Genomic DNA, 24,387 nt, shown 5'->3' with positions numbered 1-24,387 from the left:
AAATAATGTAAAAACATGCATGTTGGCTGATATGCTCTGCAGTCATGTATTGTGAAAAAAAGCACATTCAAAAAGTTAATCCCAACAACTGGTGCATTTCAGTCTATGAGTCGTGTCTGCTTTCTCTCTTCTCAGAAAACATTTTTAGTAGAAATGTTGTACACCCATTAACGTGCCACATTTAGCAACACATTTCGTGCCACAAAGGCTTACAAATCTACACATAGCCTGGGCATTCTGCTTAGTGACTGACTGACTGAATGAATACATACATTAATTCATACATAAATAAACGAATATAAACACCAATGAAGAAACTGCCTAGCACACTTTTTAATGACACACCAGCACCACAGATCCAATATGGCATGAACACGGCAATTAGGGACCTAACTGTTCAGCACATTAAATGCAATTCATTCATCATGCTCTGTAATTTAATTTGATGAATGGCATAAAACTTCAGAACAAGGACTTCTTAAGGGCATGGAGAGTGAAATTTATTACATAAAATAAAATGTTCTTCACACATCAACATTCATTACTTTCAATAGAATTGCATCATGATCTATTCAGATTTTATCAGCTCCTATATTAAATTTACAGCATACAGTGGAAATCAAGGCTAAAAGAGTTTGGATAGACAAATCCTGTTAGAGCAAGATAATTGGGACTGTAAGAATTTTCTCATTATATCAAAATCCCATTAAAAGTATTTAAGTGCGATGAAGACAGTGTTACTGGACAAATCCACTCATTATAACAGAATCTTGTATCCATTATACCAAGGTACACCTGTCATGAAATATCTCATACAAGAAAGTTTAGTTTTCTTTGCTCCTAATGGAACCAATTGATTCATCTCTTTCTGATTGGTGACTGAAATAACCAAATATCTGTTAAAATTAACAAATTAGCAAATTCCTAAAACCCCTTTACCCTGACATTCCACTGAAAACTATAACTCTAGAAAACACAGTCAAATGGACACATTAGAAAGATTTGGTGATACAATGTAGTGCACTATATTATAGCTCAAATTTAGAAAAAAAAAATAGAATACATTGTATGAACTTTTCTCTCATAATATATATATACAAACTTCATAACTTTCAAAAAAAACCCCAACAATTACACTACAAGCAATGCAATCTGAACAAAAATATCACACTAGTACTGCCATTAGTATTGTGTCTTTTATAAACAATTAAAATAACAGTTGATTATATTACATTGCACAAATATCAGAACAAAAATTGCAAATAATCTCATTATTTCCTTGCAAGTATTTATCTCAAGTGTTTGGAAAAAGGAGTCTGACACACTATATGCACTCTCTGTGGAATACAGTAAAGACAACAGAACAGCCAAATAAATGGATAGGAATGTATACACTTGCCATTTTTTTCTTAAAATGGTAAGACATACAATTTACCAATAACACACATGATACTTGCATTAATTTTACTGATCTTTAAGTCTAATTGATCATCTTGCTATGCACAATATGAAAGACACTTAGCAACTACAAGTACCACAAACTTGCAATACTTGTAAAGCACTAAACCTACAACACCCTCAAAAAATGCAGCTTCTTTAAATAAGAAATACTCAGTACTTTGATTGACACTGTCCATCATCTTTGACAGACACACATTTATTTTACAGTATTTTGTTTTGTTCAATGACATTATTCTCAATGCTTCACTGCACTACCCTTATCAGGGAATATCCTCAACATAAAGAGTCTTTAGTTTTCAACGCATAATGCCCCAAGTTCATGAATCTATTGAGAAAAACATAAATGAAACCAGTAATGCAGTAATATTTATACTAAGGATGAACTATGTTCCCCAGGCAACTTTTAATGGAAACAATCTTTGTCATATTTATCAGTAAATGTGGTATTGTGATGAGATTAAAATATTGTAGGAGACCTTAAATTCATAACAATTTCTTCTACTGCAATGAAAATATGTAGCTAGCAAAACACATGTTTATTCACAAGGATATATTCTAGTTCCTGGATTCTTCATTTGTCACTGATCGTCTTTAAATATCCCTTTCAACAAAGACATCGATAAAATCAGTATGAAACATATTCAGCAAATTATACAGCCAGTATCAAGTTACACAATGCAATTCCACTCAATGTACAGATATATAGTGCATTGTAGCATTTAGGTGAAAAGTACACATGTAATCAAAGGCTGCTGAAAGAGTACAAAATAAGTAAGAGCATGTGAAAATTTGGCACAATTAGTGAAAGCACACTAAAGTTAACACTTCTTTCTGCATGTGAGAAGGCAAGTTACTTATGTATATTATATACAATAATCATATGCCAACCTTGATGTCCATTATGTAATCAAAATCTACAAGAAAGTGACTTTACATGGTGCAAACAAGACATTATTCCTTGACCCTAAAAAGACTGGGGGGGGGGGGGGGCCTAAAAGCTCCCCCTCAACATTTCGCGCGATTACTCTGCAACATGCAATGCTCTCGCCGCGATGCTCCATAAGTTTCCCGCACATTTTGACACCAAATTTGTGACGCCCGGGGGTACGGTTCTAAAGTTACATAACATTTGTACATGCATGTGAGGCCGAAAATGGCTAAAAAATGTGATTTTGTGTACAAAGTCAATGCAAATTGAGTTTTTTCACATGGTTCATATAAATATACTTATTTTTACTCTCAATGGCTAAAATTAATTAGTTTTAGGAGTATTATGCTTCAAAAAGTGTCTGCCACAAATTTTTTTTTTTAAAAAGGTCGAAAAAACAAAGAAATACATAAGAAATTCATGAAACAATAAAATAAATAAGAAATTAATTTTGATACCAAATTTTTTTTTAAAAGTGCATTTGCTAAGAATGCCACATAGAATATTTAGACCAAAAAAGAGCACTTTTGGAGCTTTATTTACTGATTTAGATCAAAGAGTCTGATTTCTCGCATGAATTAGCATAATTAATCAAAATAAAATAAAAGAAGACTATTTTGGAAAATTTAAACATATGATCTTGTAGATTACATCGCACACTACCATTGTGCAAATTTTCGCGGCGATCGAGCGATCCACAGACGAGATCTTTGGGGGGGCCCTTTAGGTCCCCCCCCCCCCCCCCCAGTCTTTCGAGCTACTAAAATAGCCCAGTCTTTTTGATAACTTCCAGATATATCAAACCAAAACACACACACACATACACACATAAATAAAAACAAAAACAGAACATACATAAACCCAACACCTGATATAAAAAAACCAAAACAAACAAACAAACAAACAAACAAGAGAGCATTTATACAGTAAAGGTTTGGCTCATATGACCTTTAACCTCCTCTGAGCCACCATCTCAAAGAGGCACTGGGTTTCTACACAGAGAGGTTGCTACCGGTAATGATGAGCTTAATGTCAGAAGTACAAATCATTACAAGTGAGAAAAGTGTGCTGAATCAATGATACTAACTGAGATGGGGGAATGCCGATGTGAAACATACCAATGGTAATGTAGATCATGCACTCTACCATCCTACGAACTTGTTATTCGATGGTGGCATCAACATCCAACTCTGGTTGCCTAGACGACACCAGAGTCTGCTTTGGAAGAGGTTTCCTCCTCCTCCTCCTCTTCCTCATCCCCTGCATCCCCACCGCTCTTCTCTCTGACGACGGAGCTCCCTGCCTCCCCGTTAGCCCCCAAACTGTCCAGCTCCTCTGATGTGATCTTGGCACTCTCCAGACTAGACAAGGAATAGGGCACAAGACAATACAAGATGATCTAAGAACTTTACCAACAAAAATCTGAGAATGAAATTGGTAAAGCATTTCATTCTTCACTTAAGCTATACTTGCAAGCTTGTTTTGACATATCAAATATTCTACCTTTACTTCATAAGTGGAAATATGAATTACCCATGTATCAAACTACTTGATACTTCTTCTCTTTCATACATTTCTCTTTTCACTTGGCATACCTAATCTTGTATTGTAGTTCTCATTTCAATTGAGACATACTCTCATAGTCATAAAGACAGCAATTGGGAAAACTAATGGAATACAGAACAAAGTTCTATTAATGAGCACTGTGAAATTACTGCATTTGTATCACACATCTTTTCAAACAAATGGACAATATTCTCAAGAATGAAAATTACATTTAATGATGTTGCATGCATGGTGGAACATACTGAAGTGACACATGCTTTTTTTTATCAATCATTCCGTAAAAAGTCAGTCAATGTGATATGTGTATGTCAATACAAGAACATAATGTTCAATTATGCATCTTTAATAAAAAAAAAGAAATATTGCCATAGCACAGCAGCTCATTTCAAACCAGGGAAATATAATCTAGTGCAAACCCAATAAAGTTGAGTTCAGCCTCTCATACACCAGACAAAGCCTCGTGTGGACCGAATAGCGCCCTCTCTCTAGGTAAAACTCACACTTTCTCCTTCCAATGGTTGCATTCCATAGTGAGTTCATCGACCTGGTGCCTCAGCTGGTTCCTCTCAATGTTCATCTGGGCGAGGTGTTCAGTAAAGTCAGCAAACTGCGGGAAAGAAGGATATTTATATCATATACGGTGACCCAAACTTACGCCTTAGAAAACTGCTATGTGCTGGGCACCCAAATAAGGTCTACATAACTACAATGTTGCAACACTAAAGCATGGATCCTCCCTGACTAAACTTAGCTTTCAGCAACATTTTAAGTTGTAAAAGATCAAACTCAAGAGAAGAAATTGAAGTGAAAACTTTCCATCTAAATCTCATGTATTTCTTTCAGATGTATTAATTAAGTAAACTAAAAAAGTTTACAAACATCATCCACCTTGGGGAAAAAAATCATCATACACCTTTGGTAACTATATATATGTTTAGAGACAAGAGAAATCAAGTGACATTTTAAAGTCTAAAATATGTACACATAGATGTTTGAGTTGCTATCATTAGTCAACAGAAAAAGAACGTTTATGTCATTATGTTAAATAAAATGTACAACGAATATTAAGCTTCCTTTATCCCACATATACAATGGGCTTGAGATAAATTTGCCTTCATGCATATCCCAATGCTTATCAAAAATTCATGCCAGTGATTTGAACATGTGCTGGTATCAGCCTGGTGCTTCAAAAACAGACCTTGTAATGGGATCAAAAGTGCTTCAGCCTTTACATTAGGTATCTTTATCTTGGTACACTCTTGAGCCTTATGAGGCATCGACTGGCTAGTCTCTATTGACATTTGCTGCAGTACAGATGCCAGCATTAGCAAAAGAGTTAAGAGCTAAATCCTGCTTTGTAAAGGATTACAACCATTACTTCAAACATAATGCCGACTCGAATGAAATAAAAAAAAATGAAGAAATTGTCTCATTTACAAAGACAAGTCACAATGAAGTACTGAATGAATATAATAATGGCATAACAAATTGCATTCAAGTCCAAGAGCATATCATATTTCATGAACAATAAACCTACAAGAGTGTGCATGACCACAAATATCCACATACAATATTGCACCAATCATGCTTTTTGTTTATCACTAGGTAGAGATAGAAAGGAGATATATACCATAATGTAAATGAAAATAAAATGCAACAGACTAAACATATAAATATGAGAAGGTCTCCAAGTGGTGTGGGGACAGAGACTGAAGTTGAGAATCTAAGCAGGTGAAAATGTCTTCCTCATGACAACAGGCAACGTACAAAGACAGAGGTGAAATGGAATACTATGAATCACGGAAAAAGTTGAGCTCTCCATACAAATCTGCATTTGCACTGTTTGTGTTCTCACATGATTTAACACTTTCTGAAGAAAAAAAAGCTGAACTCACTTTATAATACAGGTGTTTTGAAATGGGATATCAACATTTTCTCTCGGACAAATCTTATTAATGGGTGCAGTTCTTAAGAATCCCCAAATATCTCTGTATCTATGCAAAATTGGAGCTCTTTAACATCCCAACATTTGAGGGTAGAACAATAAAAATATTGAACCACAAAAAAAAAAAAAATTACACAGGTTCAATTTCTTTCACTAGTCATAGTAAGCTGCTGCATAAATTCTTTCACATAGTTCACGTAATGGAGGAATCTAAAATTCAGTCAAATTATATGTCCTATGGAACTTTTTTCTGGGCCTATGTGCATAGTAAATTGAAGAGTCTAGCAGATACCCATGAACAGACAGCATGGACTGACACAGAGAAAGCATGCAAGATTGCCCAAACTCATGATTGGAAATATCATGATGCAGAAAAGATGGCAAGATAGAAGTCAAGGTTGCGAGTGGCGATATACTAGCTGCATCCAAGAAGTCAGCATGTATGTAACAGAGATAACAAAGTGTAACTGCAATGCAATATTATATGAAAATATGCATAATGACCGTAGGACACTGGCTTACAAGAGGACAAAAATCCGGGACAAAGTAACTTTTAAGAAACTTGTGTACCTCATGCCAAACAACACAACATGTGCTGTTTATGTTTTATAACAGGCTATGTTTTTCAGACATTTCCTAATGGAATCAGTGTAGTGGTGATCATACAAGGTCTGGTAGGAAAAATGATGCACTGCCAGAGATGTACATGTGTATCAAATTAATGACATATTTTATGACTTACTGAACAAGAATATTCCTTTTTCTCAATACCTGTTTGACATGCCCCCCCACCCACACACTCTTCATTTTGCTCCATTGTTTCATTCCAATTACTCAATCTTCAACTTGAATATAAAACAAATCAAACATAACAAAAACCAGACAGAGACTCAAACAGTGGCAGTAACTCACAGGATTATACATACAACTGTAAGTCCAGGGTTTCAGAAGAAATGAAAAAGAACCTATATGTGCTCCATCAACTCATTCAGTGTATGAATTGTACTAGTTGTAACAGCAGTAACATTTAAAGGGGGACATCAGTCTGCTAAATTGTGAACAAGGATTTATAAATTATAAACTCCATAACAATATGAGAGTTGTGAGGCAATAGTTAAATCTATCTCATCTCAGAGAGTCTGGATATATGACTGTGAGTAGCACCACTTTTGATTGAAAATTAATCAGAATTAAAATTCTCTCTTTTTTTTGAGGGGGTGGGGGGTGATTCAATTGTACAAAAAACTTATGATTTTGTTTATTTGACATTATTCCTTCTTAATTCAAGATGTCAGCTTGAGTATATTGTGGAGTCTCCCTTTGAGTAGGGTTGTGCAATCTTCAAATATTCAACAAAATATGAATATTCTATAATTGCATTCTTTAACAAATGGCATTCATCAACTCTGAATGAAGTGCAACGAATGAAACCAAAACCTTATTAACCACAGAATTGGTTGCACTCTCCACAGCCGATAAAGGCACGGCACATCTATGCTTGACATGAAGTTTGAGATACATCCTTCCTCTTTCACTTCCCAACAGAAGGACATCATGTGCTCTTGTCATAACAAACCACAAAGCGGCTCAATTTGTTGATAATGTTACATCTAGAGGAAGTGGTATCATATTATAATAGGCACAGTATGGTATCATATTATTATAGGCACAGTATTATTCCTTTTTATAGAATCAGGACAATGCCAAGTCTTAAAACCTGAAACTTAATCTACACTGGTAACATAGTGACACCACGAGGGACTTTCAAATTTGTGACAGTAGATGGCGTTCTGTGCTTTCATGTATACATCCATCTACTGATCTTACTAAGGGGGAGGGGGGCTGTTATTGCGTGTCTTACAATTCAAGAGTTATGTTTATGGTCCTTACATGTATTTTTGGAAGTAAGGGTGCTACTTGCAGAACCTTTAATTCTACAGAAATACAGTTGTATTGAATTATAATCTTAAATGTTTGACAATGCTCATTGTCAAAAATGAACTTCCAGTATGGAGTGGACCTTCCGTTAAATGTTCACATATGAATCAGCCAAAACTGGGGTGCTGAATACACCTGACTCTTTGCACGAAGTTTATAAAAGGATGTCATTTAAATCCATTACGAATAGCAAGTATTTTTTACAGTACATTGAATCCTTCTGGAATGCATGTACACATTCTGCTGGGCAAATCTTTGATATGTTGGGTTTCATTTGGCCCTCACTAATTTTTGTTTGCGGAGTGACATATCCTTTGCCAAAACTCCCCTATCCTAAAATTGTCCTGACCTCTTTTCTCAATAAATATGGATTTAATAATCTCTTTAATTCACAGGCACCACCACAATCTTTGTGCAGGACTGTCACATTTGACACATCGTAGAATGTTTGTTTGGTCTCATTTCATGTCCAAGCTAATAAGGAGGAAGGTATTTGAATGACAACCTAAATCTTGGCAGGTTATGCAAAAAAACAAAAAAAGACAAGAAAAAAGAAAGAAAAAAAACCTACACAAATGCATGAAAGATTAAGTTGCCATAACATGTTCATACAACCCATTCAATAGTCCTGTCCATTCACATAAGTCTTCCAAGACACACGATGCATTAAACAAATACTAACAGTGATGAATATTCAGAGGTTAATGTCAATAGAAAGTCAATGCATGCTCGATCCAGTAGCACATGAGATATATGACTGGAAAATAACTTAGAGCTGGGATTCCCCATAAATTTTTGAATGTTAGAGAAATAAGTTACAGAAGATAGAAAGAGGTATTAGGTCAGTAAACCAGTACACATGAAAGGGTGCTCTAAGTTAGATGCTGAATATTGCCATGGAAAGATGATACGTCATTCTAGAATAAAGTCATACTTGCATAGACTGTAATGAAACTAAAAAAAAGAAGATTTTATGTTCTAAATCAATGTTAACTCAAATATAATGTAGAGAAAAAGAGATATTGCAGCTACATTCCATATATGACATGCTTTGAGGTACAGCTCAATATAGGGTCTTGTGATGGGAGTGATACGGTAGATAATGGATGGAAAAGAACATACAATATAGTACTGTATAAGCTGTTATTTTTGTGTAAAGAATTTTTTCATGAATAAGGAGGTCAGAGACATTTTCGCCAGATGTTGTTTTCGCGAGATGTTGTTTTCGTGAATTGACACCAACTGTATTGCACATGCAGTATATCGTAACACGACATTTTCGCCTGTTGTTAAATTCGCGATCTGACCGACCAGTGTGATTCACAAGATTCACGAAAATTAAACCTTCGCAAAAATAACAGTTTATACAGTAATCTATTTGATTGGGGGGTACTAGGATTCTATTTATTAAAAGCCTTATATGGTTGTTGTTGTTTCTATTCGATTTATGGATATGGTTGTTGTTGTTTCTATTCGATTTAAGACCAGTAAACTGTGGGTTGGGGGGGGGGGGGGGGACACAAACACCCACAATGCTAAAAGGTAAAAAAAAAAAGGGGGGGGGGGCAAGGAGAACCGTTTGTAGACTTGTGTCAATTTATCAACCCAAAAATTGGATTATTGATAGATGGGTGCAAAAATATTCAGTCAGACAAACAATGATATCTGAGGCTGAGAAGTTATGATCACATAATAATTGTTGGACAAGTTATCAAGAGCATAATAATGGACTGTTGTTATCAGCATTTGTGTGTGTGTGTGTGTGTGTGTGTGTCAGGGGTGAGTCTTCTATCAAAGTTTTGGGGATTATTAATATTTTTTTTTTCAATCTACTCACTATCAAGCATACAGTTTGTAGAGTCCTTCATTTTTTAGTGATTTTGAATAGAAGACAAACTACATATTTTTTTTTTTCAATACTGAATAAAGTGTTGACTTTGTAACTGATCAATACCCTATATTGAGCTGTACTCTGTGTCTTAATATATTATCAGTTTACACACAAGCAGAAATTGATTTAAATATGAGTAGATAAAGGCAAACATTGTGATATAATTCAATATACAACATTGTTTAATATATAGATATAAGTATAGTAAATACAGAAAAATAAAAATCATTCATCATTTCTCAAGATGCTGAAAAAAAGAAATACAAGCTGTGTGACGAAATACCATGCTTCCACTAGCAGGAGAAATCAGGCAGAAAAGGCATTTTAAATCATCTCAGTCATAGGTAGAGTTAAAATGCTAGAATGGAACTTACAAGTGATTAAATGAGATGTAAGTGATCATCACAAGTCCAAAGGGTGAAAGAAATCGATTGAATACTGAATTATCTCTTGGTTAAGAATCACTATTATTCATGACATGAAGAAGTTATCCCGACAAACAATACAACTGTAGATAAGATGTATGTGTCAAAGAATTTCCAAAAAAAAAAAAAAAAAAAAAAAGAGGAAAAATATATATCTGTCAAATAAGAACTCACTAAAACTCGCAAATTTTTCAAGAAGTAAATATTGGTGTCATTATATCCTTCAACTATAACAGAACTGGCAAGTAACTGCAATACAATGAAAGGTGATAATTCCACATGAATCACAGGTGCACAATGCCGCTATAATCTGTATCTCGTGTACAGATGTAGCACTTGAAGCAAATTACCTGTACGTAGTGAGCACTATTCCCGTATGCAGAGTGCAACTCAATATAGCTAACATAACAATGACACCTCCTAATGAAATGTCAAGACTGCAATGGATTTCAGAGACCCAATCAACTACAAACATGCTAGAGTCAAGGAGGTGTTTAAGAGATTAAGGAAAAGAAAGAAGAATATCTCCTTTGTACCCATGCTCTGTGCCACAGACAAATTATGTTCTCTTTTGCAGGTATCAATAGACTGCTTTGACAAAAGACAGCTGAGGATTTAAAATGTTTAAGTATGCATCATTCCATTTCCAATAAAAATACCACATACTGTCAAAGACAAGTAACAATTATACTTGGGCAAGTGTCTACGGGGAAATGGTGTCATAACAAAATGAGCTTGTCCCCAACAGGTTCATGACAGACTTTATTCTTTAATGGGGACCTACACACAAAAAGAAAGAAAATGATTTTGATTATGACAATGAATAAATGAATAAATAATAATAATAATAATGATAATAATAATAATAATAATAATAACAATAACAATAATGATGATAATAATAATAATAACAATAATAAAAGAATTGTGAAATTTTAATAACATGACTGCTCCTGACTACAGCCATGAAATAAGATGGACTTCACATTATACTAAAATTCAATGGAGGCACTCTTTGTGATGTTTAAATTTTTGTACACGAAAATTGTGACTTAAACTGGAGGTTAGGACATACCTTTACAGATGTGTCCCACTTTCTTTAATCATCACACTTTAACAATTATTCCATTATTTAATTTAACTATTGTCACTATGTTGTTTATATTTCTACTATCATATTATCATCATCGTTCCCAACATCATTATCATCAGCATCAGGAAGGTCATCAACATCAATTACTGGACAGCACCAACCTAAATGATTAACCAGAAGGCATTTCATAACAATTCAAACTGAATGGTACATAGTAACAAAAACTCACCCAGCAAAACAAATAATTGAAGAAATTACAAGCAAACAAGAATGGTTGCACAGTGATTGTACATATTTCTGTCAATGTCAACGTTTAAATTCAAGATAATACACAAAATCATCTTTAAGCTGCTCATGACTATCATGTCAATATCCTAATTAGCATTTTCTTATATGGCAAGAAATGTTGACTGGGATGACATCACAATGACAGAACATGTATGATGACAACAATGACACAGAAACAACGTCACATAACAATACTGTAAAACAAGGAATTTTCGCGTGCACTTTAATTTCGCGAATTTCGCGAATTTCGCAAGCGCCAAGATTCGCGAAATTAAAATGCACGCGAAAGTCCATGTTTACATTATATGCATTGAATGCCAGTGGCACTTCGCGAAAATTTCATGCCACGAAAAAGGCTGTCGGCTCCAATTCGCGAAAAATTCATGCCGCGAATATATCATGTTTTACAGTATCACTCGGCACAATGCAACATGAGTGACATTACATGTATGTCAGTTCTGAAATTATTGCTGCAATTCATCGTCAGAGATGGATTTGCAGCATGTATTCCTTAGGATATCATTAAAGAGAGTTCTACTAGGGTGGAGCTTTACAGCATTAACGGTACCTTCTTTTTTTTTGACAGGGAAAATACCAATACTAACATTTGGGGATAGTATGTATCTGCCTAGCTTTATCAAATACTGAACTGCATGCCCAAAAGGGCATGGGTTTTGCTTGGATACTACGTGTGAATAAGCACAAACTACATCCTCATAACAGCTGCTACAGTAAGAATAGGAGAGTAATAACCAGAATACTTGTAGTTAGAACATGATGGCTGCAACAAAGATTACAGAGACAATAATAATAATAACAGCTCAAAAAGTTATCATAATATGTAGCCTAGCTTTATTGTTACTAAATTACATGGCCATAAAAGCTTGATTCTGGCTTGGATACTGATAAACATGTAAGCACAGATTACACCATAATTATAACAGCTGTTATGGTGAGAATACCAGGGTAATATCCGAATAATGGTAGTTACGTGATGGCTACAGCATAGATTATAGAGACAACAATAATCTAAGCTAATATGACTTAAAAGTTATTCAAATAATCTACGTTACCTAGGAGTAATCATTACTATTCTAAATTACATGCCTGCAGGGGCATAAATGAGAGTCTTACTTGGATATGAAACAATACACCATAATGAAAGCTGTTTTAGTAAGAATATGAGAGTAATATGAGAATACTGGTAGCTAAAACATGATAGCTACAACACAGATCAAAAATACAACTTACATTAATTACAGCTTAACAAGTCATTTAAATATGTCTTCCTTATCAGTGCAAGTTTTCCATAACATTTCTTTCTCACTTGATGGAGGCCCCTGATTTCCAAAGCTATGATACATTCTGAAAATATGGGATCACCCAAAACAAAAACAGAAACGAAAAAACGTTTGGAAAACACCACAAGGTACTCAATTCTACCTCTGGATCTAACTACAGTGTACAAGTATATGGGATGTGTGTTATATGTATCTATCTAAACTTGTCAATGACATTCTATGGTTGACATGGCAACAGAGTATACCACCAGGAATCCCACAAGAAAATTGGGAGAATGTGAATATAATGTTATCAGCTGGCACCGAATGGACTTACTTGAACTCCGCAGCTTCTCCTATCAGCTTTCAATTTATCCTGGATTCAATTGATTCATGATTTTTTTTTTTTTAGTTTGGAAAAGGATGGCAAGGGAAGTACAAAAGTAGAATTGCACCTTTAAAACAAATCATACACTCCAAAATCACATGTAAAAATACACACTATAATATAAAAAAATACTTTAAACATATGTAATTACCATGTACTATAATCATTGACAAGTGAATGATACTTGTAAAAATGGGTCAACAATAGAAATTATTATGGTAACAAGAGTTAGCTGGGGGTGGGGGGAACTGTTTATTCAAGAGCTCTATTAGACCTATGTTTTTACATGGCTCGTGGTCATAATCACTTAGCACATAAAACAGTACTTAGTTCTGACGCAGTATTTTGAGTAATTTTCCTAACATTTCTAGAACCTGCTGCTAGTACTCCAGCTAGTATCATTACAACCACCACCACTCCTAAATCACTACAGTTACTATTACTATCACTACCCCTTGTGCACTACCATCACCTACTACTACAAAACTACTACTACTACTACTACTACTACTACTACTACTACTACTACTACTACTACTACTACTACTACCTACTACCTACTACCTACTACTACTACTTCCACTACTTCTTCTTTTACTACTACTACTGCAACTACTTAATCTACTATTAATACTACTTCTACTTCTCCTACTACAAACTACTACAACTACTATTACTAGTACTACTACTGCTACTCTTATTGCTACTGCAACTACTACTACAAATTTACTGTAATTGCTGCAACTGTTACAACTATTATTGCTATTCTTGCTATTACAGTGGACCCAGCTTAATCTGGAGGGATCAGGAACACGCTATTCTCTTGTTGTAAACCACATCAATGGCAGAATCTATCTGGCAAGTTTGATTTGAAAAAAGCACTTCTGGTAATGGGCTTTAATCCCTGCAACTATTTCTCTGTATTCATTTATCAGTTTTTTGACATCAAGGACGGACGTCGGAAGTATTTCAGTCAAATATATCCCAAATAAGTGGATTCTGGTTTTGAACAAGCGGTGAAAAGAACACACAAAAAACACACTGAATTTATATTGCATTTCATTGCACTTATACAGTGTTCCTGCTAAAATGTGAGCATTATACCATAACCATTTCTACTACTACCCCTACTACTGTAACTACATCTACTGCTTATTCTATTTATTACTACTTCACTTTTTAGAAACTGCTTCAACTGCTGCCAGTTCTGCACCCACTATGATCCTCTCTACTTTTACTATCACCACTGCCACACTTCTTCTACTATCCAAATTTCTACTACAGTCACCACTTTGTCCAACACCAATGCCAACACCACCATCAGCATCACTACCACCATGACCATCACTGTTGCTACCACTATCACTATTGCTACCACTATCACCTTCACTATCTTATCACCACCACGACCATTACTACCAACACTTTTTCCAAAACTACCACTATAAACACCACCACTACAACTGCTTACGGTAACACTACCCAGGGCTGCACACTACCCATTTTTTTCTATTGGTCCAATCTGTCTGTTGGACCAGTAGGTATCCAGTTTTTCCATTTGTTACTGGTCCATTCCTGAAAAAGTTACTGGTCCGACAGGGATTTTTACTGGTCCCCGACCGTTGGACCAGTGCCAGTTTGCAGCATTGCATTACCACTTCAACCACCACCACTACAACTTCTCACACTACCACTATAACCACCACTACAACTTCTCACACTACCACTAAGAACTGCTTACAGGAACACTACCACTTTAACCACCACCACTACAACTTCTCACACTACCACTATAACCACCACTACAACTTCTCACACTACCACTAAGAACTGCTTACAGGAACACTACAACTTCTCACGCTACCACAATAACCACCACCACCACTGATGCAGAGTGTAAGTAAAGGAAGAGGAGACTGTGAGTACATACATGGATGGCCTGCCTGGCGCCCTGCTGAGCAGTGTCCTCCAGTCGCTGCAGCTGGTGTTCTTCCACACCGGTCTCCACCAAAGTCTCCTTGATGCGGTCCCTCTCCTGCTCGTAGTCCTGCGTCAGCTGCACCAACTCTTGCTTATGTCTGATGGTTGAAAATTTCAAGGTATTGTTCACCATCAGGAGCTATGATTTATAAAATTTTTGAGTTATCACATTTGATGCATATATGCACTGGTTAGTTGTATCCCAAAACATCCCACCATATATAAATTTCCCAATAATGCCTAAAATAGAAGGAGATAGCACTATTTTTCTCACTAAACCATACTGTAAAACACGATATATTCGCGGCATGAAAACTTTGCGAATTGGAGCTGACGGCCTTTCTCGCAGCATGAAATTTTCGCGACTTGCCACTGGCATCCAATGCAAATGGTGTAGGCAAGAACTTTCGCGTGAATTTTAATATTACGAATGTTGGCGCTCGCGAAATTAAAATGCACACGAACATTCCTCGTTTTACAGTAACTGTAGACAGTTTAGTCTAAAAACAGTTTTATTATAATACTATTGTTCACATCTTGTACTTAGCATTGATTACACTGATCTAACATTTGCACATTGATTATTTCTATCCCTGACTAACATTTTAGAACTATTGTGAAACTGCGTTTTGTTTCTTCTGCATAATAGTATGGTAAATAATGCCTTTAATTGCACACCTAGCAATGAGCTAATGAGAGATAGAGCGAAAAGCCAGTATGTTGTTTTGTAGCTCATGTGTATGTTGGAACAAACGACCTTTCTTTCTTTTCTCAGATGGTTTATAGGCACTTCACTTGTTTTCAAAGCGACACATAAGCTTGCCTAACATAATAATTTGTTGAATTCATGTTCAAACAAAGAATGAATTACTTGTGTAGGGCAGGTGACCAGAATGGGCAATCACTTAACACTTGGGGAAGTTCTCATTTCATTGCATTGAATGCATTAACAACCTTTTTCTATTGATATTGCCAAATACCAGTCTCGCTGCTAGGTGTTTTGCTAGCAAGCACCATGTATAAAGATCACATAAATACAATAATTATAATATCACACATACTTATCTCAGTGAATTAAAAAGCCAATATGCCAGATGGTACAAATTGGAATTACAAACTGGTCTATTCAAACCAAGAGAATGGTTGTGGTTTCATCAATATGGACTCACATTATTACAAAAAGAATGTAATGAAATTCTTAAGCTTCCACATGTCTTTATAGAATAGTCATATATTAGTCACATCATCCACTTGTGTAGTTCAAGATGATGATGTCACCAACTCACACCTCTCCCACTGGTTTGCACACAAAAAATATCATATAAACCCTAATTTCATGACAGTATGGCAATTATAACCCTTTTATGTGTGAAGGTCTTCACTGATTTGTTATCGAAACATAGAAAAAATCTGATGGCAAGGGATTTCATTTTCTTACAAAGGCCAACCAGCATGCGATAACACGATCATAACCTTAGTAAAAGACTGGCACCCATTTCCACAACTGTGCTGAAGGGGACATTGAGTACCTTCAGAGCCCTCTCGTCCAATAATGTACACGTTAGGCAGGATTTGAACCTTTGATTTCCTGATTAAGCGTCAAGAGCCTTATCCACTACACTAGGGAATGAACGCCATGTTAATCAAGACCAACTCACTGTTTCTCTATCTCATGGAGCTGCTCATACATCTCATCAGCCTTGGAGACAGCCTCATCCCTGACCCTCTCCGCCTCCCTCAGCTCCCGCTCCAGCCGACCAAGCTCCTCCAGGAAGGCATCGATGGCATCGGTGTCCTCGTCATCACTGGCTGATGATGCTCCGCTGTCGTGATCGCTGTCAGCGTGGTAGGAGCTGGAGCGTCCTGGCAGTCGTGACCCTGGAGCACCATTACTCTGAGATGGAAAAATTAAAATTGCATTTCCATATTGTTCATTTGCACAAACACACAAAGTAAAAAATTAAATGAGGGATAGTTAAGGAAAAAACCCAACAACCCAGAAATTGTCGCAGTCATGTTTCTGGGTGAACTACTGAATAGAACGAGTAAACATAAGAATCAATGGGATAGTTTAAGTCATTTCACTTTCAGGACACAATAAGAAGCACTTACTAGTGACTTTGAGAGCAAAGGGATTGTTAGTAGTTGTTCAAATTATTAATCAAAAACAGGATTTCTGAACACGTCTTGTAAAGCTGATACTTTTTTTCATCTATCTGTTTGCTTGAAATTGGAAATGAAGTGGTATTTTGTTTGAAGAGGTTGAAGTGAACAGTAATGGCCAGTGCCACCAAGGCCACTGTCAACATACTCAGCTCAACAATAAGGAGAAATAAGGTTGTATCAATGGAAGCATCAATAAGCAGTCTTTCTGAAGAATATATGATTCCTTTAATAGTAATAACACATTGCATTTGGCCAGTATCACTGTTATTCACATCAGTGCATTCTACAACAAGTAGGAATACACAACTTGCGCATTCCTTGTTTGCCATAATAATCTGGTAAGGAAATGTATCTAAACATTGAATGGTAGTCTTTCTACTGGATGACAGGTTACCACGTAGTAAATGTTTTGTGGAAAGTACTGGACAATCTTGAAGTGGGAATATTGATTGGTCAAGCTTTTATGTGTGATACTACATGTAGGATTTGGGAAATGATTTCATGATCTGGAGGATGTTCAATGGATGAAAAGGCTTTGTAGTGGAACATAGTGTGTGTAACCCAAGGTACCCCACCACACAAAGCACAGTACAGCTCCTCACATGAGCGAAGGAATGCCATTACATTACTACAGCGCTTTTGCAGACTGACATTAGACCTTTCCAATCACCCAGCTTCCCAAGGATGATTGGGGGGGGGGGGGGAGGTTGAGAGGTATGGATAACGGCTGGGGATTGGTGATAACTACCAGTTTAATTCCTCTTGCACATAACTACTGTATTTGACCTACTGTAATCATGACCTATTGTCAAGATTACCTATTGTCAACAAAGTTCTGCTACTCTAAAACCATGGAACAGACCCTCCTCATCTGCAATCTTTGTACAATTCACACAAAGTTTAAACATGTATATTAACCCTAACTAGGCCGGGCTATTTAGGTAGATGATAGAGCTGGCCGTCGACTGCGCGATTGCGACGAACATTGGCACACACATTACCTATGATGTAATCTAAAGTACCATGAAGTAATCTTTCAAAAAAATTATCATTTATGCTAAATTATGTTAACCTGTTGAGGACGAGTCCCGAGTATACTCGGGCAGGTGTCTATGGGAAATGCGTGTTGTAGCAAAATCAAACCGTCCTCAACGGCTTAATCTATGCATAGTGATGCATGAAATCAGACAATTTGGTGTGAATCGCTAAATAAAGCTCAAAACAGGCACATTTTTTGTGTAAATATTCATTTTAGTGTCCTTAACAAATGTATATAAGAGAAAAGAATTGTGCCTTCAGAAAAATTTCTTAGGTATTTGTTTTTTTTTTATTTCTTATGTATTTCGTTGTTTTTTCAACTTTATGCTTTTCATTGTTTTTTTTATGAAACTTGTCCGAGACATTGTTCCGAACAAGAAGATATGTTATTAATTGATTTTAATCAATAAAACCCTACAATAATCATGCGTTTATGAATTTGCCAGTAAGCACAGTTTGCATTGAAATTGTGCACGAATTCACATTTTTGAGCAATTTTCAGTCTGACATACACGTACATATTTATGCGCAACTTCAGAACCGCGCGCCCGGGCATCGCAAATTTGGTGTCAAAAGATGCGGGAGACTCGAAAGAAAAAAGTCATGAAACATTGGCGATTGCGATACATTGCGCGGAACGTCTAGCCCCCCCCCCCCCCCGGCCTAGTTAGAGTTAAAACCTAGTGGAAAAATGAGCAAAGAAAATGGGATTCCATCGAGATTCGAACCCGAGACCTCCGGATTGCTGGCCCTGTGCTCTACCAACTGAGCTATAGAAAGCCCTAGTTCAGTGTTCATCCCAGAAACCCTAAATTCTCAATGCTAACAGCATTAACCTCACAGAATCTCGTACACCTGTGTACCACAATGACAATGTATGTACCATGCTCTACAGGATATGAGTAACATCAAACAACATGACCACTGGGTCATGAAGGAAGGTGGTAGGATTATCACTGCAGAATCTTAACAATATCAGGGATCCATTTCGTGAAGTCATCACATAAAAGTGTTCACATAAATCTTGGAATAGCCAAAGTCTCTTTTAAGATTCTCATGAAACAGACCCCAGGTTGTCACATCAGCTCTTTTAATAATTCATTACAGATCACTAAACCCATGAAACACAGGACAGTTGTTCAGTTACAAGTGTTTGTTAAAGCACATTTGAGATTAGTTTAGCTTAGTTTTAGTGTTGACCATTTGCACCCCTTGACAAGCAAGATTAAATACTGACTGTTTAAAAAAAAAAAAGCACACATGAGCTTTGAGATATAATTACTAGAAATAAAAGGGACAGCCAAAATCCCAGAACACAAATAGTGCATTGTTGAGAATAGAAACATGATAACTTTTTGAATGTATTAATATGAAAAACACGTATAGGACCATTGCATTTTGCTTTTTCTCACCACTGCAGGCAATATCAATACAAATATATTGAGCATAAGGTATACAGCATGTTAAAGTTTTATAATTACAGTGTATGAATGGAATGTCAGGCACATAAGGTAGATTGGAAAAAAAGAAGAAATTTCTGTGTACTCCATTTTCAGGACAATGGTTCATTACTTGATCACTGTGAACCTAGGAGGTGCTAAAATAGCTACACAGTGAGGGAGGCATCATAGATCTGGAAGTACTCATCATTTACCAGAACTTGATAATTGAGATATTACATAATAAGATCAGTTTTCTGGCATCAAAAGATGAATATGGCATATCAATGACCACTGCCACTTCCTTGCAATCTGGTAAAAACTGTTATCTGTTAAGGTAGTATTAAAATACACTAATCTCGGCAACAGAGAGGGAAAAAGGAGAAAGAGAAAGAAGTCCATGGATAAAAAAATGGACATCTCAGCATCTTAGAGGGAAACAAATACTGTACACTCTCACCCTATGAAATACCTCCAGCCTAAACTGCTTCACTGATGTGCAGTTTGACTCTGTAATCGCTTTAGGACTATTTCTATGAAACTCAATGCAATGGGGGTATGATGACACAGTACACACAAAAAAGAATGCCCGGCATGAAGCTAGGTCACATATTGAGTAACTGAGCAATGTACATATTTGCTTTACTATGACAAAAGGGAACACATGACAGATTTGTTACAAATAACTGAAATTATTTTCTTTAATCAAATACACATTAGCACCAGTCTGCTTCCTCATTTTCAGTTATGATATTCACACATTTAGAAGAACATAAATTTGTTCGTTCTTTGCCAGACAAAGCGCAATCACTGATTGGAAAGTTTTTTAAATGGACTCAAAATCTGTAGTTTACTGTATTCTACTGTTACTTGCTCCCTTTTGTCACAGAAGAAAGGCACTTGGACCATATGACTCTATTATGACATATGTGTATTTGTAAGCTAAACTTGATGGAGCAGGAATTAGTTATCACTGCAAACAGAAGAAGATAAAAAGAAGGAACATTACCGAAACCTCAAACACTGCATTTCTCCTGCCTCTGTACTACATGGGTAAGAAAGTACATAAATGTGTGATGCATACGTATGTAGCATTTCATGAAATTCAGTGGTACAGTGGAATACAGAATCACACACATAAATATTCTAGCACAATGCATTCCTTGTGTGTGTGTGTGCGCAACTTTATAAAAGAGTTCATTATTCTCACTGTGTGCATCCGTTGCCCTGAAATACTGTAATTCCATGCACAGTTCATGCAATGCAAATCTGCTTCCTGGAAGTATATCCGTCTGTAGTAATCTGTCAAGCCTACACTTAAAATCACAATACCAGGCACAAACCTGAATGTTTTCAGTGGTTTCAGCCTGTGTGAAATACAGGCTCCTCAATGGATTGCTACAGGATGCAAAAGAAGCTCGTGGCAAATGGCCTTTACACACCAACAGTTGATGGGATAAGGGAGTGGACATCTCTACTAAAAACACTATGATACATCCATGGCATTGGTAAGAAGTTTATCTGAGGTTTTGTTTTGTTTTGTTTTGTCTTTTCTTCATTTTGCCATGGACTGTGGGCAAGGGTATACGAATTTGAACACATTTCCCAAGATATTTTTTTCCATACTATTTCAATGTACCTAGTACATTTGGCATTCTATTGAAGTGGAGATCATTTGAAGAAAAAGATATGCCATGATCTGAATGCTTGGACAAGGGCATGAAACAAATCACAACTTTGAATGATGGCTTATGTAAAGCACTAAAAATAATCTCATCCTGGAGATACAGGAAGATGCCTAAAGTTGCACTAAAAAAAAAAAATCACAAACATTCAAAGCAACAAAAGTATTTGGATGCCTTACTTATCATTGATAACATAAAGATAGAAATAACAGCACAAGAAAACATGAATATCTAATGCATGCTTGCAAACACACTGGCTCCCACATTAATGTTTAGATTAGGGATTTTTCTTACTCTGTCACCAGACCCGCTGGCAGAAACTGTGTTGAGAGTGGAGGATAGTCCTGGGATTCTCAGAGTCGACTGGCGGATATTGCGCTCTGGTCGGAACAGGACGATCCAGATCTTGGGTGCAAACATGCACATGATGCCTGGAAGAGAGGCAAAATTACTCTGAAAGTGAAAATCCACACCATGCTCAAGTTCCCTTACACAAACAGAGTAAATGTGACAACTTGGTCGGAGTTTCAACAAAGCGGATTCTATTCTAAGAAAGCTATGAATTCTTTCAGCCTAATACATTTTACTAAAAGGGAAACTGGTTGCAACTTAATATGCAAATCAGAGGAAGTGATGAAATCACTGGCTCACAAGGATAATGAAATACGCAACATTTTCACTAGAGTTCTTGTATGACCCGTAGAAGACGAGTCCCAAGAATATTTAGGCAGGTGTCTATGGGAAATGTGTGTTATAGCAAAATCAGTCCATCTTCAACGGGTTAAAGGGAAAAAATCCAAAAGGAATCTTTTTCCACACCATAAGATAACTGTAGAGTTGCAATATCTTAATGGCAATAAGTTTTAGGGGATAGACGGTTGTACCTGCTCAGGTTTCAACGTTTGTGTTCTAAGCCAATAAAGAGCAGTGACGCAATGACATTGTCACTAGTTTATAGCGTCATTTGTATTAACATGAAGCTTCAATCTTCAATGCTTTCCTTCATTCACACCAAAGTGCAATAACATCCCTCATGTCTGAGGGTCAATTTTTCTCCTAACTAAGCCCTATGAACATCATTGCTATGATGACACGTCACTAGCCCTTTTACACCTAGTTCCGTCAAAAACCAACTACTGCATTATAGTGGTGTGGTATTTTGTGAAGTTTGTGCTCTACAAAAACTAAAGAACTTACATATTTCTGAGTGATGTCAAAACATGTGTAAAAATACTTTCATCTTGAAAATCATAATCAACCAAAGTTCACTGTGATTCACTAAGTGCAGAAAACTTGTGTGAATGTATGCACTTATCCAGTTGAAGACTAGTCCCAAGTATAGTTAGGCAGGTGCCTATGTGGAAAATGTGTATTATAGCGAAATCAGCTCATTCTCAGTGGGTTAAACTACTAACCGGTTGAGGATAGGCTGATTTTGCTACAACATGCATTTCCCATTGACACTTGCCTGAGTATACTCGGCACTTGTCCTCAACGTATGAATGTGCTCTTACCTGAAAATCCACATGCCAGACAAGAGAGGGCACTAATCATAGACTTGGTCCTACCAGCAGTGGTGAAGGTAGTAGCAATGAAGATGAAGGCAAGTAGAGAGAAGGTGAGCATGGAGAAGCAGATGCCTCGGGAGTCATTGAACTGCCCCGGCAGCTTGCGGATGCGGAAAGCCTGGAAACTGCACAGGAGCGCCAGCAGGAGGTTGTAGACTAGGTGGCATGGAAGGAGAATCGTTATCAACTTTCATTTTGTATCTATCTTTCCTTTTTAAAATCTGAGAGATTGTTATTTTAGTGAGAAGCAACTTCATCATCACTTTCATCATCATCATCACCACCATCACTATTGGCTATAACTGACTGCCAAGATTAAAAAAAAAACTAGATATATCGCTACGGCTACTGATATGCCTCCGCCTTAATGCATGGTTCTCCTAATAGGTCTATAGTACAATGTCTTGACAATGTGTGATGACAGTTTCACACAATTGGCAAAATATTAAAATGACAGGTTTGACACAAATGTGCTGAATGTTCACTTTCCTAGAACTAGGTTCAATTGGATGAATGATTAAAATGTCAGAGTACAGGTATTTGGGGAACTGATGATTTTTACTTGACTTTTGACCCTTTTATAAGTTTATGCATTGAGTAATTTTCAAGGTATTGAGAAAAAGTATAATTTCAGTATCAAATGGGAAAATAGCATTATCTAAACCTGGCCTTTGACCTTTGACCTCACAGTTCCAAAGAGAATCACTGTTAGGTTGAACATGCATAAATATGTAAGTTTCATGATGATACCTTGACTTACTTTCGAGCTATGGAGGAAAAAGTGCAATTTAGCACTTTCACTTGACCTTTGACCTTTTGACCTTTGACCTTTTGGCAAGAAACTTCCCCAAAAATATCTATTGGGTAATACATGCCATACATCAAGTTTTAGAAAAAAAAAAAACCTTCAGGCATATTGCATTTTAAGGAAAGTAGTGATATTTTGAGGAGTTGACCTTGACCTTTGACCCCCCTGACCTTTGACCCATGACCCCCAACTTCCCTAGATAATCACTGCCCATCGGTACAAGCATATATACTAAGTTCCATGAAGATACCTTGAACCATTGCGAGATATGGAGAAAAACATGAAATTTCAATTTTTTTTTCACAAAATAAGCTGTGACCTTTGACCTTTGACCCTGTGACCCTAAAATCCATACAAAGTATTATCCCCCAAGGATATACCCTCATACCAAGTTTGTTGTAAAACCACCACACGGTTCTTGAGATATCGACAAAAACAAAACGGGACGGACGGACGTACGGATGGACGTACGTACAGACGTACGGACGGACGTACGTACA

General features: G+C 36.5%; 1 protein-coding gene across 1 annotated transcript in view; it reads right to left on the bottom strand.

Moving 5' to 3' along the window:
* Positions 1 to 3,138: 3,138 nt before the first annotated feature.
* The window catches only part of LOC139707959 (metabotropic glutamate receptor 3-like), a 40,036-nt gene continuing 18,787 nt past the window's right edge, over positions 3,139 to 24,387 (bottom strand). Inside the window, exons 11-18 of the mRNA XM_071619949.1 lie at positions 23,026 to 23,235; positions 21,806 to 21,942; positions 20,836 to 20,871; positions 16,842 to 17,077; positions 15,134 to 15,281; positions 13,153 to 13,191; positions 4,456 to 4,562; positions 3,139 to 3,750 (exon numbers count right to left, since the gene is read on the bottom strand). Of these exons, the coding sequence (XP_071476050.1) occupies positions 3,588 to 3,750; positions 4,456 to 4,562; positions 13,153 to 13,191; positions 15,134 to 15,281; positions 16,842 to 17,077; positions 20,836 to 20,871; positions 21,806 to 21,942; positions 23,026 to 23,235 (1,076 nt within the window). The 3' untranslated portion in view covers positions 3,139 to 3,587. The remainder of the gene's footprint in view (positions 3,751 to 4,455; positions 4,563 to 13,152; positions 13,192 to 15,133; positions 15,282 to 16,841; positions 17,078 to 20,835; positions 20,872 to 21,805; positions 21,943 to 23,025; positions 23,236 to 24,387) is intronic.

This window comes from Diadema antillarum, unplaced genomic scaffold, assembly GCF_040938485.1.
Source record: "Diadema antillarum isolate AM-2024a unplaced genomic scaffold, OU_Dant_1.0 seq00001289_RagTag, whole genome shotgun sequence".
NCBI classification, from domain to species: domain Eukaryota; kingdom Metazoa; phylum Echinodermata; class Echinoidea; order Diadematoida; family Diadematidae; genus Diadema; species Diadema antillarum.
The sequence above is the reverse complement of the archived record's forward strand: the minus strand, read 5'-3'. Positions and strand labels throughout refer to the sequence as shown.